Here is an 18,426-nt window from a genome sequence, read left to right on the forward strand (position 1 = left end):
GGGAGAGTGGAGACACGGGATGCAGGACAGGGATACGGGGACAGTGTGGACCCGGGATGCAGCACAGGGATACCGGGACAGTGGGGAAGCGGGATGCAGCACAGGGATACCGGGACAGTGGGGAAGCGGGATGCAGCACAGGGATACCGGGACAGTGGGAGGTGCCGGGGTGCGGGATGGGGGTACCGGGACAGACGCGGGATGGGTCCCTCGCCCCCCGCGGGTCGCTCGGTGCCACCGGGGCGGGGCGCGCTGACGTGGCGCGGTGCCGCCCCCGGCCCGGGGCGCTCGGTGCGGGCGGGGCCGGGCGGAGCGGGCCGGGAGCGGCGCCGCGGGTGCGCGCAGGGGCGAGCGAGGGGCGGCCCGGCCGTGCGCGGCTCCGGCCCCGGGCGGGGGCGGGCAGAGCCCTGCGCCGCGCCGAGCATGCGAGAGCCGCCGGGGCGGGCGGCAGCGGCGCAGCCAGCCGGGGCCGCGGCCGGGGCGGCGGAGCCATGCTGCTGGCCTCGGCCGTGGTGGTGTGGGAATGGCTGAACGAGCACGGGCGCTGGCGGCCCTACAGCCCGGCCGTCAGCCACCACATCGAGGCGGTGGCCCGCGCCGGGCCGCGGGCGGGCGGCAGCGTGGTGCTGGGCCAGGCCGACAGCCGCCTGGCGCCCTACATCATCGACCTGCAGTCCATGCACCAGTTCCGCCAGGACACCGGTGAGTCGGCCCCGCGGCCCGGCCCCGCGCGGCGGCACGGCCGGCCCGGCGGGCGGGAGGGGGGTATCGGTGTCCCCGCTCCGGGGCCGTGCGGGGCTGCACCGAGCGGCGCTGCCGGGCCCCGCCGTGCCGATCCCGCCGTGATGCCAGCTCGCCCGTGTCCTCACACCCGATCCGCAGGTCCTCGCCCTGCCCTCGCTGCCCGTCCTGCCCGCGCATCCCTGGTCCCCCCCAGGGTCGTGCTGCCCGCCCTGCTCGCTGCTGCAGGGCCCTGTTGCACCCACCCCATCCTTCTCCCTTCAGGAGAGCTCGTCTCCTGCACACCCTTCCAGGGCCGTGCCTGGCTCCCTCTGTGCTAGATCTGAGCTGCCATCGACCTAGAGCTGGATGGCACTTGGGTGACAGATCCTGCATCCCGGGGGGATGGCAGCCCCAGGGCAGGGACACAAGCAGGTGCAGGGATGCTCGGGGAGGGCACGGGCAGGTGGGTGAGTCCCAGCTGTCTGTCCCCCACCTCCTGGGCTTGTCTGGGATGTGGGGCACAAGCATCCACGGCAGGGCGTTAAAACGGGGGGTTGTGATCCCCAACACCCCCGTGATGGCCAGCGTGCTTTGTCCCTGGGGTGCAGCAGAGCGCCAGACACCCTCCTTTGTCCCTCTTTCCCCAGCAGCCCTGGGGGCTGGCGGCGACCCTCCCCTGCCCGTGGGTGTGGGGACAAGGGACCTCTGCGAGCAGGGTGGCTGGGGGCCAGCTTCTGAGGGCTATTGTTGCCCAGGGTGGAGGACTGAAAGGGAGATTGTTCTGTCTCTCCCTGGGTTGCTGGGGATGTTGGTATTTTGGGTCATTAAACAGCTCTGATTTGGGGGGGTCGCGACCCTGGCAGGCCCTGAATAGCTATTGTTCCCTTTCTTCCCCTGTTGAATGGGAGGCCGGCTGGCGGCGAGGGGCTGGGGTAACACACAGCATTCCCACACTGCTGCCTGGGGACCGCCAGATGCCGCATGCCGCCACCAGATTAGGATAAATCACTGCCCCGCTCCCCTCGGCTTTTCTGCCCCGGGTGCCCCTTGGCAGGACAGGGCGGGTGGCTTGGCTTGGCTGGGGTGTAGCTGCACCCCGTGTCCCTTTGGCAGGGTGCTGATAAACACCTTTTCCTTCTTATCCCACTCGTGTCCCTGTGGGACCTGCGGTGGCGGCTGTTCTCCGCCGAGAGGTGGGGGTGAGAAGGGACTGAAATTCTTGGAGGCTTTGCAGGACACGTGGTGAAAAGCCGAAGCAGCAGACTTGTTATTGCTTCTCTTTGAGTGCTTTCTTGTTCCTCACGCTGGGCTGAGCCATGGGGATCTGCAGAGGGACCTGGAGGCAGTGGTGCTTGTCCCACCTGTTACCAGACATCTCTGGGCATCAGTGACACGCTCAGGATGGGACCCCAGTACCATGCACACCCAGCCCTGCCCTGCTGTGAGACATCCCAAAGAGGAAGCCTTTCTCCTCATTGTAGGAGTTCCCAAAATTTGTGTCCATGCTTCGAATGCATCCTTGTTGATTGGGAGTGGTGGGAAAGGAAACGCTTAGCCAAAATAAGCATGCAAGGCACAAAGCCTTGGTGCTTTGTGCTCTCGTCCCACTCCTGATGTTTGCTGATGGGGCAGCGGGAGTTGGGCACAGGGCCCCACTCAAACTCCTTAGCTTGGTCTCACAGGGATTTTCCCTGTGAGGAAAATCAGTTGCCACAGTTGGGGTTTTCACTGGGGCCGGTTTGGCAGGTGCAGATGGTGGGGCTGGCACAAGCCCCGCTCCCCTGCGTGCGTGAGGACCTGCGTGTGTCACTGCTTGGGGCTTGGAGCTGCCCCTCTAATCTTTTATTCACCTGTTCCAGCCCAGAGCTGGGAGGGAGACAGGCACTGCCGGGCTCGGGTGCCCTAATGCCTGGTTTCATCAGGCTCCCATGGGAGGTCCCCAGGAGCAGGCTGGAGCAGCCAAGCTTGTGGTTCTGTGTTTCCCCATCAGGGCTGAGTGGCTCCGTGCTTGGCCTGTGGGGCAGTGGGAGTGAAATCTGCCCTTCCCTTCAGCCCAGTTGCACTAGGGTGCACCCCCAGGCTGTGGGGTGTAGGAGCTCCCTGCCCTCTGGGGAAACTGAGGCACACGGGTCTCCTGGCAGGGTGGGGACAGCAGCAGAGCCGGAAAGCCGTGCTGTCCCCGTGTGGAATGGCACCGGTGGGGCAGGTCGGGGTGGTTTTGCTGCCTGCCCACGGGTGGCTGCTGGCGCCAGGGTCTGATGGCATCTGTCGCCCTCCCTCAGGCACCATCCGGCCCGTCCGGCGCAGCTACTACGACCCGTCCTCGGCGCCGGGCAAGGGCGTCGTCTGGGAGTGGGAGAATGACAGCGGCACGTGGACTCCCTACGACATGGACGTGGGCATCACCATCCAGCGCGCCTACGAGAAGCAGCACCCCTGGGTGGACCTGAGCGCCATCGGCTTCTGCTACGTCATCGACTTCGCCACCATGGGCCAGATCAACCGGCAGACCCAGCGCAAGCGCCGCGTCCGCCGCCGTCTCGACATGGTCTACCCGCTGGTGTCGGGCACGCTGCCCAAGTCGCAATCGTGGCCGGCCAGCCCTGGGGCGGCGACGGCCCCGCCTGTGCCCGCCTGCACGTGTCCCCAGTGCCTGCTGGTCATGAGCGTCAAAGCCGCCGCCGCCGCCGGCCCCGGCACCTCCACGCTGCAGCCCCGCAAGGCCGCCCCCGCCAAGCCGCCGCCCGCCCCCAAGCCCGCGGTGCCCGCGGCGGGGCCCAAGCCCCCGGACGGCGTGGCCGCGGTGCGCGGCTCGCTGAAGCCGCTGGCGGCGCAGGGGGGCCGGCGGCAGGCGGCCAGCACGCCCGCCCTGAGCTCGGCCGGCGCCTCGGGCAGCCCCCCCGGCAGCGCGGGCGGCGGCAAAGGCTCCCGGGCCAGCCTGGGCACCCTGAACCGCAGCCACCTGCAGCGCCTCGCCATCGCCCAGTCCCGCGTGCTCATCGCCTCCGGGTGAGTCCCGCGGGGTGCCGGGCTGCAGAAAGGGACGGCACAGACTTTTCCCCCTCCCCAGGGCAGGCTGCAGCCCTCACTGCAGGGGTCTGTCACCGCTGAGCGTGGTGGGAGACCCTCGGTGGTGCCCAGCCTCCCGTGGAGGGTAGTGGGTTCTGCTGGGCCCCTTGCCTTCCCCACAGGTGCCTGGGGACCAGAGCAGGGATGGGTTGGCTCCTGCATCTCAATGAACAGGCTGAGGCTGCTCTTTCTCTTGGAGTTGGGGGTTGGGTGGGGGACTGCGAAAGGCCCAAAGAAAAGCCATTCAGGCCCCATGAGAAGGGGTCCCTCCAGACCCCACCCTCCAAAGACATTTTTTTGTGATGGGGTGGACATTTAATGGGCCTGTTTCTCCCCTTTGTCTGGCTCTGCCATCAGCCTTCTGTCACAGCCTGGCCCCTTTCCTTTCCCTCTCCATTCTCCCCCTTCCCTCAGCTCCTGACCTGCTGGGAAACTTTCCCATGGAAGAGAGCCCCAAGGGGAGGGGGAAAGAGCTGTGGCAGTGACGTGGCTGTAGGAGAAAAGAGGAAAAGAAACAACAGACTGGCCCGGGGAGCTGTGACAAAAAGGGGCCATGAATGGAGATGCAGTCAGGGTTTCTAAAGCGCCAGAGAAAAGGCGGTGGTGGGGCAAGGAGGGGCATGTTGCCCTGTCGGGGGGATTCTCTTTTTCCAGCCAGGGCCTGTGCAGTTGCTCAGGCAACTGTTGTGTAGCCCCTGGGCCCTGTGGGGACTTGGGTGCCTCCTGCCTGTCCTTATGTGGTCTGTGCTGGCTCCCCTCAGGGTCCCCACTGTCCCTGTGAAGAACCTCACTGGCTCCAGCCCTGTCAACCCAGCACTGGCAGGTGAGGATGGGACCACAGCAGGTGCTGCTTCCCCCAGGGTGGGAGGACAAACAGCCCCCGTGGGGCAGGTTTTGGGGAGCCTCTGGGTTTCAGGGTGTTTTCCTCAGTGCCATTCGCTCCCTCCTTGAGCAGGGATCACGGGGATCCTCATGAGCGCGGCCGGGCTGCCCGTGTGCCTGACCCGGCCCCCCAAGCTGGTGCTGCACCCCCCGCCCGTCAGCAAGAGCGAGATCCAGTCCATCCCCGGCATCTCCCACTCCTGCCGCAAGACCACCAAGAAACAGGCCAAGAAGGGTAAGAGAGACTGTCCCTCCTCCCCTTCTTGGTTCCCCTGTGCCCCCATCCCTTCTGCTGCCCCTGGCAGTGGGTTTCTCCCATCCTTTGACCCTCGCTGTCCCGCAGGTAAAACCCCGGAGGAGGTGCTGAAGAAATACCTGCAGAAGGTGCGGCATCCGCCCGATGAGGTGCGAGCAGCAGGGCTGTGCCAGGGCCTTTGCCCTGGGATGAGGGGCTAGGGATACACACAATGCCACACTGTATGGCTCTGCCCTGTCCCTGGAGGGGGCTGTGTGCTGCGTGCGTGGCCCCTGCAGGGTGACCTGGGTGACAGCAGGGCAGCCATCAGCGCCCATCCCTCTGATTCCTGTCCTCCCCCTGGCACAGGACTGCACCATCTGCATGGAGCGCCTCTCTGCCCCCTCTGGCTACAAGGGGCCCCAGCCGGCCGTCAAGCCTGACCTCGTGGGGAAGCTGGTCAAGTGCAGCCACGTCTTCCACCTCCACTGCCTGGTGGCCATGTACAACAACGGCAACAAGGTGAGAGCCTGCGGCCCCAGGGACCCCGGCTCAGCCACCTCTGCTGAGCTCCACGAGCTCTCCGTGGGACAGAGCTCCAGCCTGGCTGCCCTGAAGGACTCCTGAGCTTCCACCCTGACTCAGAGTTTAATTTTTATCAGCAGCAAGCACTTGGGGACTGCTAAATCAGAACTCAGGGTTGTGTGGGTGTGTTTCCCCCACTATGCCCAGATTTTTGTGCTTGTTTTCCTTGCCAGGGTGGACTTTGATCCCTGCATGTTTGAGCAGAGCTACCTGGAATTTGGTGCCAGGCAGTGCTTCTCTAGCCACGGGAGAGTTTTTGCAAATACCCCTCGTGCTTGACATTCCCTGGAAAATGCCTTGTTTGGAGATTTTCAATATTTTTTATATTTCCCTCTTTGAAAAAACAAAGCAAAACAAAGCACCAATTCAGAGCTAGGGAAAGCAATGAGGACTGGAAAACTGAGGGGGAAGAGAAATGCAGACCTCAGGTTTTTGGCTGAAGTTGGATAGTGTATTCCCCCAGCCCTACCCCAGGTTCTTGAGAGTTTTTGAAATTATGTTTTTCTCAATTAAAACCATGTTCAGTGCTGCTCAGGGACTCAGTGCCTGGCGTGGCTCAGTGCTGGAGATTCTGGTTTCAGCATGTCCTCCTTTTTCCACTCTCAGGATGGGAGTCTGCAGTGTCCCACCTGCAAAACCATCTATGGGGTGAAGACAGGGACGCAGCCTCCCGGGAAGATGGAATATCACATCATCCCCCACGCGCTGCCCGGCCACGCCGACTGCAAAACCATCCGCATCATCTACAACATCCCCCCGGGGGTGCAGGTGGGTCTGGGGGGGCCACCTGGGGGTGCTGGCAGCCCCTGTCACAGCTCTGTCACCCCCAGGTCCCGCTGCAGCTCGTGCCTTGGCTCAGGAGCTGCTTGTCTGTAAGGGTGTTGTGGGAGGTCTGGGGTGTACCTGCATGAAAGTGCTGTCCCTGTCTGCTTGGTGGCAGAGGAATGGTGGCCATCAGTGCCCACCAAGGCTTGGGGAGTTGCCCTGTGCCCAGAGATTGCTTTTGAGCTCCAGAAGGGTTTTCTTTTCCCCTCCACATCGCAGGGACCAGAGCATCCAAACCCTGGGAAGAGCTTCACGGCCCGTGGCTTCCCCCGGCACTGCTACCTGCCAGACAGCGAGAAGGGCAGGAAGGTGAGGCGTGCCCGGGTGGGAAAAGCAAACATGGCTTAAGCAGGGGAATGTGGGTGGAGGCTTAGCCCACAGCCCATCCAGCAGGCTCTGCAGGAGCCCCGTGACCTTCCCCTGCAGGCTCGGCAGCGCAGTCCCTCTGTTCTGGCTGGGGCAGGAGGCTGTGCTGGGGTGCTCCAGGAGGCCTTGCCTGTGGGCTGCCCGTGTGGCCGTGCCTGCTTTGCTGCCTGCCCCATTCCTGGCCTCCACAGGTACTGAAGTTGCTGCTGGTGGCCTGGGACCGGCGCCTGATCTTCGCCATCGGGACCTCCAGCACCACAGGCGAGTCAGACACGGTGATCTGGAACGAGATCCACCACAAGACAGAGTTCGGCTCCAACCTCACCGGCCACGGCTACCCCGACATCAACTACCTGGACAATGTCCTGGCCGAGCTGGCAGCCCAGGGCATCACTGAGGAGAGCCTGGCACAGGAGAAGGACTGAGACTGTGGCGAGGAGGCAAGGAAAGGGTTGCCTGTGCCGGCACCCACCAGGATAAAGCTGCTGGAGATATCTGCCTGGGGGCTTTTCAGGGCACACCTGCAGCCCCCTGCTCCCAGTGGCAGCCACGCAGTGCCCCAGGCTGGCTGGGAATGTGGGAGAAGGTCCTTTTGGCCGTCCCCTTCACTCCTGCAGGGCGGGAACATCCCCATACACAGCTGTGGGGCTTCAGGCTGGCTTGGCCGCCCCTCTGGATGGTGTTCTGTCCTCACTGTCACTGTGCTGAGGGCTTGGGGAGTGCCAGGCTCCCCTCTCTCTCCTCATCTGTGCCAGTCCCAGCCTGACCCAACACCCCTGCCACCCACCTGGGGCTGGCACCTGGCTTGGGGTGGGATCTGGGGCCACAGGAATCCCCCTTGCTCTGCCTCGTTCCTCTGACGTTTGTCTGTCCGTTCGTTCTGTCCAGTACCTCCCCACTGGTCTCCTTGTCTGTGGAGGCTGGGGGGCCTGGGCTGCCTCAGCTGCCCCCAGCCCTGCCCCCTGCTCCTCTTGGCTGTGTCTGAGCTGTGCCCTGCAGGGTCCCCGTGTCCCTCTGCATGCCAGGGAGGGGCTGGTGGGTGGTAGGAAGTGTGTGTGGGAGGGGACAGTGACATGCCACCTCCCGCAGTGGGTTCCTTGAACTGTTCGTATGGGGGCGTCCCCACGTTGGAATTTCTATATACCTCGTGTTTTGGGGTTTTGTCGTATATATGTACATATAGGGGGGCATCTGGGGAGGCAGCCTGGGAGAACGTGGTGCTGCAGCCGAGCTGGGGCTGGGCACAGTGGTGCTTGGGGTTGGGACAGGGGCTGTGGGGCCCCCCACCCCGACAGGGCTCTGCTCCATGGGAGGGCTGTCACTTGTGGGTCCCCATGGGGCCAGGTGCAGGTGGGGTAAGAAGTGTCCCCCTTCCTGCCCTTGGGGAGGTCTGCAGGGGAAGGTGCTTGCTGAGGTGTTGGCGTGGGCTGGGCCAGGAGGGTGGTGTGGGTAGGAGAGTGTGGGTGATGGGGGAAGTGTGTTCCAAGGCTCCGGGGGTCCCTGTCAGCCCCCTGGGTGACTGGGCCTTGGAGAGCCCAGGTGGAAGGTGTCCCTGCCCAGGGCAGGGCTTATGAAAGGGAGTCTGTGGGGTCCCTTCCATCCCAAACCAGGGTTCACGGGGCCTCTCAGAGCCACCTGTGCCGGGTGCTGGGGGCTCCCTGGCCCCCTGTGCTGGTGGGAGGGGGGCCCATCCTGCTGTGCATCGTTCTGTTGTCGTTGCTGTTTTCCTCTCCGTGGCCTGGAGGGTCCGTCACCCCCGCGGCCACCCCAGGAGGGGCTGGGGGTCAATAAAGCGGATGGCAGGGGACTCTGGCGGTCCCTGCACGGCCTGGCCTCTCCGTTGTCTTCTGTCAGTCATCTGTGTGGCCAGGCGAGCCAGGGGCGCTGTGGGCAGGGCCAGGCACCCCGAGTCCCCCTGATTTCCCTTTGCACCCATCTGTGCCCAGCCGCCCTCAGCGTGGGTTGTTATCTTCTACCTCAAGGGAGAAACCCTCTTTCCCCAGGCACACGCCCCTGTTTGGGTGGCTCTCAGCCGTGTGATTTCTCCTCCACTGCACGCCCTGGGTTTTCCCCAGTGCAGACAAAGCCTGTCTGGAGCTATGCAAAACCCTCTGGGCGACAGGGGGGAGGGTCCCCCACCTCCGCGGTGCCAGCCCGATGGCTCTTACTGTGAGTAAGTCTTTCCACAACGTGACTTTTTTTCCTTTTTTTAATGCTCTGTTGACTACACGATGAGTTGCTGGCTGAAATAAAACTGCTCCGTGCCTCTCTGCATGCGTGTGTATATCTATCCCGATAGATATACATGGAGATAGGAGTTGCAGCTTGCAGCATGCAGGATTTGGGAGACAGCCCTCCCCGGGGCCCCTCCGCGCCTGCCTTTTCCTGTGGGTTTGGGGATTTGGGCCCCAGGGGAGGGGGCACTCAGGGCACCGTCCCCTCCATCTCCTCCTGCTGGTACCCCTCGCCCACACTCAGCACCGTGCTGTGCTCGGGGCTGCCGGGGGCCGGGCTGTCCCCCGTACCCAGCTCGCGGTACCCCCTGGCCCTGTAGCGCCGGTGGCCGTACCAGGCTGTCCCCAGGCCGGTGGCCAGCCCGGCCAGCACGGCCACGGTGACTCCGGCCACCTCTCCCCCTGACAGCCCCCGGGCCCCGACCATGTCGGCTGCGTGCCGCGCCTCCTCGGGCCGTGCCAGCCGCCACACGTGGCTCTGGCCGTCCCTCACCCAGGCGCTGTCCCCGTCCCGCACCAGCAGCGTGTCCACGGCCGGCAGGTTGGCGGGGGGCCGGCTGAAGGGGGGCAGGCGGGCGGGCGGCAGCGAGCCCCCGGTGAGGAGCCCGGCCTGGACGCAGAACTGCACCTGGCAGCTGTCGCTGATGAGTGCCAGGTGCTGGCTGAAGCCCGGGGGACAGCCCTTGGCGTGGGCGCCCTCAGCCGTGCCCCGGGGCTGCCCGGCCAGGGGGTTCCCGGCCTGGCAGCTGAAGAAGCCCCCGAAGGGCACCGCGTACGCGGCCCCCGCCTCGTAATCCTGGCTCACGCATACTCTGAGCTCGCCGAAGAGCTTCAGTGGGAAGAACCCCGAGGGACAGGACAGGGCTCCGGTGATGGGGTTGGCGCCGTGGGTGCTGAACAGCCCCCCAAAGAGGTACCCCGAGTTCGGAGGCACTTGCCCGCTCGCGGCGCACCAGTAGGCGCTGAACTGCACCCGGGAGAGCCAGAAGACGTCCTGGCACTCGCGGTGGCAGAAGATGCCCAGGGTGCACTTGTTGTGGCACTCCAGGTGGCTGTGACCCTCCTCCCGCTCCTGCACGCCCAGCAGCACCGGGGTGTAGGCGGTGGGGCAGGAGAAGGCCCCGGTGAGGGGGTTTCTCTGCTCCAGCGCCTGGCACAGCGCGCCAGTGTCGGGACCGCCCAGGCCCACGCACTCCTGGAAGACTCCCCCGAAGGTGAAGTTGGCCATGGTGCCCTTGCAGGAGCCGTCCTCAGTGTTGGCGTGGAAGTTGAAGTTGGGCGAGGAGGGGTCGGTGCAGCCCGGGGCGGTGTTGAAGGTGTAGTAGCGGCGGATGGCGAGCTCCACGCGCCAGGCCAGCCTCCGCACCGTGGGTGCCGGCAGCTCTGGCAGCGTGCTCGGCTTGATGAAAAAGTACAGGGGCAGCCCTGAGCGGTCCAGGGCCACCAGCTGGTTTTGAATCCTCTCCTGCCACGTCTTCAGGGTGATGCCCGGGTAAAAGGGGGCCCCACCGATGCTCTCCACCCTGGAGTTGGTGCGGTTGTCCAGGTACTGCTTGGTGAAGCCTGAGCTGACGTCCAGGGATTCCTTGGTTCCCACATTGACGATGCTGTGGAAAGCCACGCCGGCCGAGGCAGTGACAGAGCTCCGTGTGGCCCAGCTGTCCTTCAGGAAGGTAGCTTTGATCTGGTCCTCCTGCACCAGGGTGGCTCCTGCATCCACGGAGGTGATGGTGTGGGTGCCGTAGTTGAGCACCAGCACCTCGGCCAGGAAATCGGACATCTGGGTCTGGTTGTTCTCCAGGTGGCTGGCAATGGTCAGCAGCTGCTTCTTGAAGGCCCTGTCCAGGGCCGCCTCGGGGTCGATCTTGGCTGTGTAAACCAGGTTCCTGACCTGCACCCGGGTGGTGACAGCCTTGTCTCTCACCTGGTGGGTCTTGGTGCGGTGGAAGTCGCTGGAGAATTTGCCGTTGATGGAGGAGAAGAGGGACAGCTCCAGGTTGATGGAGGCAGAGGTGATGCTCTGGTAATCTTTCCAGGATTCGATGATTTCGGAGTTGGTGTCCAGGTTGCTCTGCTTGCGGGGGATGGTGAAGATCTCGTCTGGGATGAGGTAAGATCCATCTTCTGTGGTCTTGCACTGTGAGTAGCCCAGGTTGATGACTCTGCCCATATCCAAATTCCTGAGGTTATCCCAGCCGCCCCCCGGCAGAACTTCCAGACGTGAGAGGTTTAAGGTCTTTCTGCACACCCCAAACCCCGAAGAGGACGAGAGTTCCTGGGGCTGCTCAGCCCCTGTCACCCACGCCAGCAGTGCCCAGGTGAGCGAGGCCCCCCTGAGCCCCCAGCCCATGGCCGAGCCGCTCTGGGCACTCACCAGTCGGAGCGGAGGGACCGGAGCTGGGTAAACGAGCTGGCTGAGGGAATTGACGAAAGGGAAAGGAGAAGTGAGAACTGAGGCATGTGAGAAATGACAGAGGGGAAACTGAGACCAGGGGGTGGGGAGCAGGAAGGTGTCTGTCCCTCCCTCTGCCCCACCAGGGACTCTCTGCAGCCTCCTCTGCCCCACTCCCATCCTTCCCCCAGGGTCTGCAGTGTCATCAGCCGGGGACAGCACCTCCTGCTCGGGAATGCTGAGCCACAGGTGCTGAGGGCTCGGATCCAGCTCTGCCCAGCTGCTGCCTGGCTGGGCTGCGGATTCAGCAGCACAGGGCAGGTGGTGCAAGTTTTGGGGAATAAACAGTAAAGGAAGTTTCTGCTGTGGAAACGGTGACTCTTTCCATACAGACAGATTCACTTCCCTTGGTTTTGCTCCTGAGTTCCTCTTTGCAGGACACTTCTGCCTGGGAGGAGGCTGGCATGACAGCTGTGATGGAGGCACAGGGCCTGTAAGTGCCTGTGTTTTTTGGGGAGGATAATGTCAGGACAGGGGGGTGAAGAGATAACAGGAATGCCATTGTGTTGGGGAAGATCAAACAGGAAAGCTTTATTAATATGATTGCCTGGAAAAAGATTTTGAGAATATAGAAACTTTAGGTGAGATTGAAATGAAAGCAAGCTTTGAGGTACCTTAGTTACTAAACAACTGGAAAACAATGGTATGGCCAGCTGAAGCTAATCCCCTTTTGATGAAACAATACCCTCTGCTTGCAGACAGCTCCAAGGGTCAGAGCAGACCCTGCAGCTTGGCAGAAGGGGCCGAAAGGGGAGTTTTTAGGGTTTAAAAGAGTAGTTTTTAGGGTTTTAAATGTAACACAGTATGGTAATGTATTGATTCTTATAGGCTGGATGTAAATGCTATAGGATTTGTATATTGTACTAGATTGGTTAGTGAGAATTAGAATATTCAACACAGAAGAAGATTTATTGTATTGTAGCAGGCACCTCGCTCTCTCTCTCTCTCATCCTCTCTCCCCCTCTCTTCTCTCGGGCCTGCTCCGAGCTGTGGCTGGCAGCTCCCAGCAGGGCCCTGCACTTGCAATAAACCCCAAATTCCACGCCCTGGCTGCAGAGATCTCTCATGTCCGTCCATCCTGACTGTCTGTCCTACCCCCCCTGACGCTCCTCCAGGGATGTTCTTGCTGTCTCCAGCCCCTGGAGTAGCTGGAGAACCCTTGTGCAGGGATTCTCATCTGCACGAGGATGTGCAGCCTGTGTGGGCACCTCACCTAAAACCTGCCCACGGTGCCATGGAGGCAGGGGAATGTCACAGCTTCCCCCCAACACTCTGAGGTGCTGCTCTGGGTTAACCAATTCCTGCCTGGCTTCCAGTGGTGAGGTTCCCATCAGTCCCATGGATTCTCTCCTGGGCAGGGCAGATGGCAGAGGGCCCTGCTAGCAGTGTGACACCAAAAACCCCACAGCCCAGGGTGACCAGGGATTTTGGGGATGGAGAGTTTAATGGTATCAGCTGGCAGCTGTGCCACTCAATTGATGCAAAAGGAAACCCAAGACTTCTCCAGAGGGACTGGTTTTCCTGGGTATGTGTAAACACAGACACCTTTTAACCATCAAGTAAGTGAGGTGTGCGGCTGTGTTCCCAGTTTACTTTTTAAATTTCTAGGTTTTATTTCTGCTTCCCTGGCTGGGGGAATTCATGAAAGGGAAAAGAGAAGTGAGAACTGATGTGCAGGAGCAGTGCAGGGGCTGGAGCTGCCGGGTGGCTCTGGGAGCACAGATTCCATCACGGCCCAGCCGTGTCTGGGAAGGCCTAGGGAAGGGATCAGACGTCTCCTGGAATGAGGAATCCTCTGCCTGGAGTGGAGGGGGAACGTGGTGAGGGCTGAGGGGGAAGAGGAGACACCACCCTTGGGGACACTTCCTGTGCCATGGGGCGGCTGCCAGCCTGTGGGACAGGAGCTGGGGGGCTTCCAACACTTTGGGGGGCTGCCCTGCCCTCGATTCCCCCCCTTTTTTGGGTAATGTCCGTGTGCTTCTTATGGAAGCACTGAGCTGCTGGCCAGGGCACTTGCACTGGTTTTGTGCCTCCTCTGGGGGTGAGGAAAAAGAGAAGTGTGTGAGTCTGTGGGGTGATGGTGTCATTTGGGGCACCTCAATGTCTGTGGTGGGGGAGCTGGTGAGTGGGGATGAAGGGGAAACAGGTGGGATATTCCCAAAAAGGGAGGTTATAGCCCCAAAATGCCTGAAAATTCATTTGTGTGTAGAACAGTAGAAAATATAAAGAGTCTTTTTTATATATAGAAAAAAACAACTATTTATTTCAAGATAAATCTGCTGTGTTATAGATTGGATTTCAGACTGTTAAGAAAATTAATCCACAAACATCAGAGTTTTATGTCCAAAAGGAGACAGAGGAGTCCTTTCTGGCTTTATTTGAATAAAGGGTGAGGCCATGGGGCATTCCCCTGGGATCTCTCAAATTTTTGGAGGACACAGCCTCCCTTTTTATCCTAATTTCCCGGCTGCATTTCCCTTCTCTCTTTCTCCATTGGCTGAGGTACTTGGGAGGTACAGACTTCCCAATACACCTGATACCAAAGACTTCCCTCTAATGTACAACCCTCCCTTTTAATTTTTAATTCTTACGGAATTTAGGAGCTTTTCTTCCCCATTGTTTCTTTCATCTCTCAATGTCTAATTTCGTTTATCAGCAAACCTAAGGCTTATTTGTAAAAGAAAATATCTTTTTCCATTCATCAATCAGTATAATCCTTCCCATTGTTTCTTTTATCTTCCAGAGCTAGTTTTATCTACCAGCAGACCCACAGCTTGTTTTTAAAGATAAATCTGCCATTCCTCTCAAGACTGTAAAAAATTCTGACTATGGATCCATAGGGCTTGAAAATAAAAATACAATGTTTTAGGTATATAAATGAAACAATAAAGGGCGTGAAAAAGTTAGAGAAGATTATCTGTATGAAGGAACTACAAACAGCTCTGTGTACGCGGAGCTCGTTCTCCCTGCTCCCGCTGGAACAGGCGAAATCCGGGATCTGGGATTGACTGAAATTGGGATTTATGGGCACCCCTAAAACCGCTGCGCATGCGCGGTGGCAGCTACAGCCTCAGTGCTGCCGTCTTGTGGACACACCCGGTACTGCAGCTCCGAGCGCGCCGGGCGCTTCCCGCGGCTCCGCCGGCACCGGGACCGGGACATGGAGCTGGGCCGGGACCGAGACCGGGACAACGATGGGGACTGGCAGTGCGATGCCGCGGGACCCTTGGCCGGGGCCGCTCCCGGCAGGAACCGCAGCTGTTGTGCCGGAGCGCAGGCGCGGAGCCGGGAGCTGCAATGGCGGAGCCCGGGGAGCGGCGGGGCCGCGCCGGGGGCACCGGGGGCGGCTGCGGCGGGCTCGGAGGTGAGCGGGGAGCGGGGACAGCCCCGGGCGGGGAACGGGGACGGGCCGGAGCGACCGGGGGAAATGGGGGAGTCGGTGTCCCGATGATTGGATCCGAGTTACCGGGGAGGGCTCGGTGTGGCAGGGGAGGGAAAGCTGGTTAAAGGGCAAAGATACAGAGGAACAAGTGTTGTGAGCCCCCCTTGCTATCTGACAGAGCAAACCTTCCAGTAATCCCAGTACATCTCTCTGAGGGACTCTGGGATCATAAGGACTTCCAGGAAAGGAAAACAAGCACAGAGACGAGGGAATAGACTACTGGTTAATAATGATTTGATGGGTGTAGGAATGATTCTTGTATGTTTCACACTCCTCTTTTAACTCCTGGAATATTTTTAAAGTTATTCCTTTGAAAAAATGAATTTGAGAATTTAAATCTGAGAGGAAATGGTGCAAAGTAAATGCATGGAGAGATTATGGAATCCCCAAATGGTTTGGGTGGGAAGGATCACCTCATTCCATCCCCTGCCATTCCATCCGCAGCCCAGGGTGCTCCAAGTCCCATCCAGCCTGGCTTGGACACTTCCAGGGATGGAGCAGCCAGGATTTCCCTGGGTTTATGGGCACAGGAGGGAGTTCCCAGCAGGAGCTGAGGCGTTTCCTTTGCTGTGCCAGCCCCAGCAGGGCTGTGGGAGGCAGAGGATGTGGGAGCAGGAGCTTTGCCCCTGCCCCGGGGGAGTCTCTGCTGTGCCAGCCCCAGCAGAGCAAACGTTTGTGGTTTCACATCCCGTTCCAAGGAGCTGCCGGGGCAGGAACGGGGATGGGCACGGAGCAGGGACGGTGCCAGGCGCAGGGTGACATCCAGAGGGTGCCACCAGCCCGTCCCTGCTGCCCAGGCCGGGCTGAGCAGGCTGGTGACCGTCCCTGTGTTTGCTCTGCAGGGTGAGGAAGCCAAGCCTGGCGAGGAGGAGGATGAGGAGGTGTGGGAGGATGGAGACAGCGGCCACCAAAGGCTGGGGAAGGCCCAGCTCCAGGTAGGAGATGCTGCCTTCCAAGGAGAGGGACTTGTCTGTCCCACTGAAATTTGGGGTGTGAGGCCAATGGAACAAAGGGGTTGATTCCATTTACTTATTCAGGTTCTCATGTGCCTTAGGAGGTATTTGTGGGAAGGTCATTTTAGTGAGTTTGCACTGGGTTTGAGAGAATGTGACCCCTGGGGCAGAAATCCCTGCACAGCTTCTGTGTCCCGCCATGAACAGTCCATGGGCTGGGCCTCCTTGTTTCCTCCTTCTCCAGGCTCTGGATGAAATCCTTCCTTTCCCGAGAGAGGGGAAAGCCAGCAGGATGTGAACCAGAGGTGCTGCTTCAGGAAAGCCCCTCCAGCCTGGGAAGGAGCTCCTGGCTCCAGACACATTCCCAGTGCCCAGGAGCAGCAGGACCTGTGCTGTTCCCAGCAGGTGAGGCAGAGGTGTCCTCCCTCCCTCCCTCCCTCCCTCCCTCCCTCCCTCCCTCCTTCCCTTTGGCTTTTTGAGGGGTCTCTGGGGGTCTGAGGGAGAAGTTCTTTGTCACTCCAGGGCAGAATTAGCCCTGGTCACACTAAAAGCAGGAGGGATCATTTTATCCCTGTTTTTGGATACACATTTTGTGTTTTCTCTCTGTTGCTGACACCGTGTGGTGAAGCAGCAGCTCCCAAATTTTCAGTGCTGCTCCCAGTTTTGTTCATAGCTGGTAAACAAGAAACAGTAATTTGCTGCCCTGTGGTGATTGGATTAAGGACAAGGCTTCCCTCTTTGATTAATATTCCAGAGAAAAGCTGCCAAGGAAGAAAGGAAGAGCTTTCCTTGGTGAAAACCTTCCCGGTCCCACGCTGGGTTTGCACACACAGGAGGCTCCATCCCTGCTGGAATCCAGTCACAGCCCCAGATCAATGTGCCATTTAAGGTCTCACAGCCTGACCAGGACAATCTCCTGCCTCTGGACATGGAAAATCAGTTTTTCATTGTTACAGCACCAGCTCCAGGTAATTATGAAGTGGTGTAATGGTTTTTAAGTTGTGTACATGGAGGAAATTCACTGAGGCAGCCAACACTGCTCCGCCTTCATGGGCAACCCTGAGGGTCTGCGATCTTGATTTGTGGCTGTGAAATCTCCTCACAGAATCCTCTGAGGCTGAAACAAAGACAAGGAACTTTCTGAGATGGAATGAGCCAGAGCAAGTTGTTGTGGAGAAGGAAGATTAAAGATGGTAAGTGCTAAAACCTTTGTTCATCCTGACCTCTGTACTTGGCCTCTGTACCTGGGAATGGGTCAGCTCTGGAAATTTCCTGGAGACACTGGAGAATGATCCCTGGTCTGCTGAAAAGTGGGAAAACCCCACTGGCAATTGCAGCCCTTGAGGGAGGGCAAAAGGGGCAGGACCTCAGTCTGTGAGTGTGTGAGAAATAAGGGAGGGATAAATCTATGGATCATCCTGTACCTCAGGGCACCAGGAAAAGCCCCTGACCTAAAAACCTGAAGTGCTGTTCCACAGGAAGCCTGGGCATTGGGCTCACCCCAGCTTTCCTTCCAGAGCTGGAAGAACACCCCACAGTGTTGTTTGAGACATTCCTGACTGGAACTGGGGCCAACTGGGCACTTTCCTGTTTTCCTGTAGGATATGGGCTGTGACATGAATTGGCTCCAGCAGGGCCCAAGATCACTTGGAAGGGGACCTTCACCCACGCTCCCAAAAAGCTGAGAAGGAAGAACGCCTGCCTGCAGCTGGCTGCAGCTCCTGGAGCTCTGGGGTTTCTGGCACACTCAGGCACATGGGATAATGCCAGAATCATTAAAACCTTGGGAGTAATGTAATTAATACCACCCCTTGAGCTCCTGCCCATTGGCCACTGGCTGCAGATGGCTGTGGAAGTGATGGAGGCATCCAGGGAATGCTGATTGGTTTTCCCTCTATTTGGCAATCTGGTCAGCAAAAATACTGATTGAGCTCTTCCAGCAGGGCAACATTTAAGCAAGAGGTGCTGAAAAGAATTGGAGTTTCTGATTTTAAGTCTCCAACCTTAAAGTCCTCTTTGGATTGTCACTGGTCCAATTTTCATGAACTGGTCACCGTGCCCAGGAGTGTCCAGTCCTGCTGGGAATGCACTGGACCAGGATGACATTTTCATTTGATGCTGGTAAAGACCCTCTGGGTGACCCCCAGTCACTGGAAAGACCGGATTGGGCTCCCATGGAACTAATTCCAGGTGTTCTGTTTTTGGGAATAGCACAGGAGCCGTTCCCTTGCCCCAGAGGAGCAGCAAGTGCCTCATATCCCCGGGATGGACCACAGAGAAAATAACAGGAATATGGAAATGCCCCACACTGGGATTTTGTGGTGCTCTGAATGACTTTTGGATTTATAATGTTAAAGGGGGGCTGTGGAATGGCTTCTCTCCTTTTTATTGCTATTGTTCTCACTGCTCTTGTTGCTATCACTGTTATGTGCTGTCATGACTATTAAATTATTATATTTGTCTTGGTTTGCATTATTAAAGTGTTCTGAGCTGGATTTTTGTCTCTGGTCTCTTCCCCATCGCACTGGGGGTGAGGGAGCTGCTGCTGGGGCCCAGCTGGGTCTGCCCCTGGCCCAGGGCACTTCTGGGGGTTCCGAACGGAGGGACTGGGGCAGTTTTGGGGCTCACAGAGAGACACCCAGTGCTGCGATTTGGGGGCT

At 59.6% G+C, this 18,426-nt stretch overlaps 2 protein-coding genes and 1 long non-coding RNA gene across 4 annotated transcripts; 2 read left to right on the forward strand and 1 right to left on the reverse strand.

Annotated features, from left to right (window-relative positions):
* Positions 1–474: 474 nt before the first annotated feature.
* Positions 475–9,460, forward strand: DTX4 (deltex E3 ubiquitin ligase 4). 2 transcript variants are annotated; one of them, XR_009274830.1, is made up of 10 exons: positions 475–702; positions 3,006–3,732; positions 4,554–4,615; positions 4,748–4,909; positions 5,018–5,079; positions 5,279–5,431; positions 6,101–6,262; positions 6,539–6,628; positions 6,877–8,858; positions 9,329–9,460. XR_009274830.1 is itself a non-coding variant. In XM_058806480.1 (9 exons), exons 1-9 carry the CDS (start codon positions 492–494, stop codon positions 7,108–7,110), a joined length of 1,863 nt encoding a protein of 620 aa, XP_058662463.1. In that variant the 5' UTR covers positions 475–491; the 3' UTR covers positions 7,111–8,951. The 2 variants fall into 2 exon arrangements, 1 of the variants encoding a protein (XP_058662463.1); XM_058806480.1 differs by lacking the exon at positions 9,329–9,460 and having other exon boundaries at positions 6,877–8,951.
* On the reverse strand, positions 8,895–11,341 carry MPEG1 (macrophage expressed 1). Its single transcript, XM_058806479.1, has one exon. It carries the CDS (start codon positions 11,267–11,269, stop codon positions 9,110–9,112), a length of 2,160 nt encoding a protein of 719 aa, XP_058662462.1. The 5' UTR covers positions 11,270–11,341; the 3' UTR covers positions 8,895–9,109.
* Positions 11,342–15,658: 4,317 nt separating this feature from the next.
* On the forward strand, positions 15,659–18,172 carry LOC131559418 (uncharacterized). The gene is made up of 5 exons (XR_009274875.1): positions 15,659–15,748; positions 16,011–16,171; positions 16,521–16,734; positions 16,872–16,959; positions 17,368–18,172. It is a non-coding gene; the product is annotated as an uncharacterized LOC131559418 (long non-coding RNA).
* Positions 18,173–18,426: the final 254 nt, after the last annotated feature.

This window comes from Ammospiza caudacuta, chromosome 6 (genome assembly GCF_027887145.1).
Source record: "Ammospiza caudacuta isolate bAmmCau1 chromosome 6, bAmmCau1.pri, whole genome shotgun sequence".
In the NCBI taxonomy this organism is placed as follows: Eukaryota; Metazoa; Chordata; class Aves; order Passeriformes; family Passerellidae; genus Ammospiza; species Ammospiza caudacuta.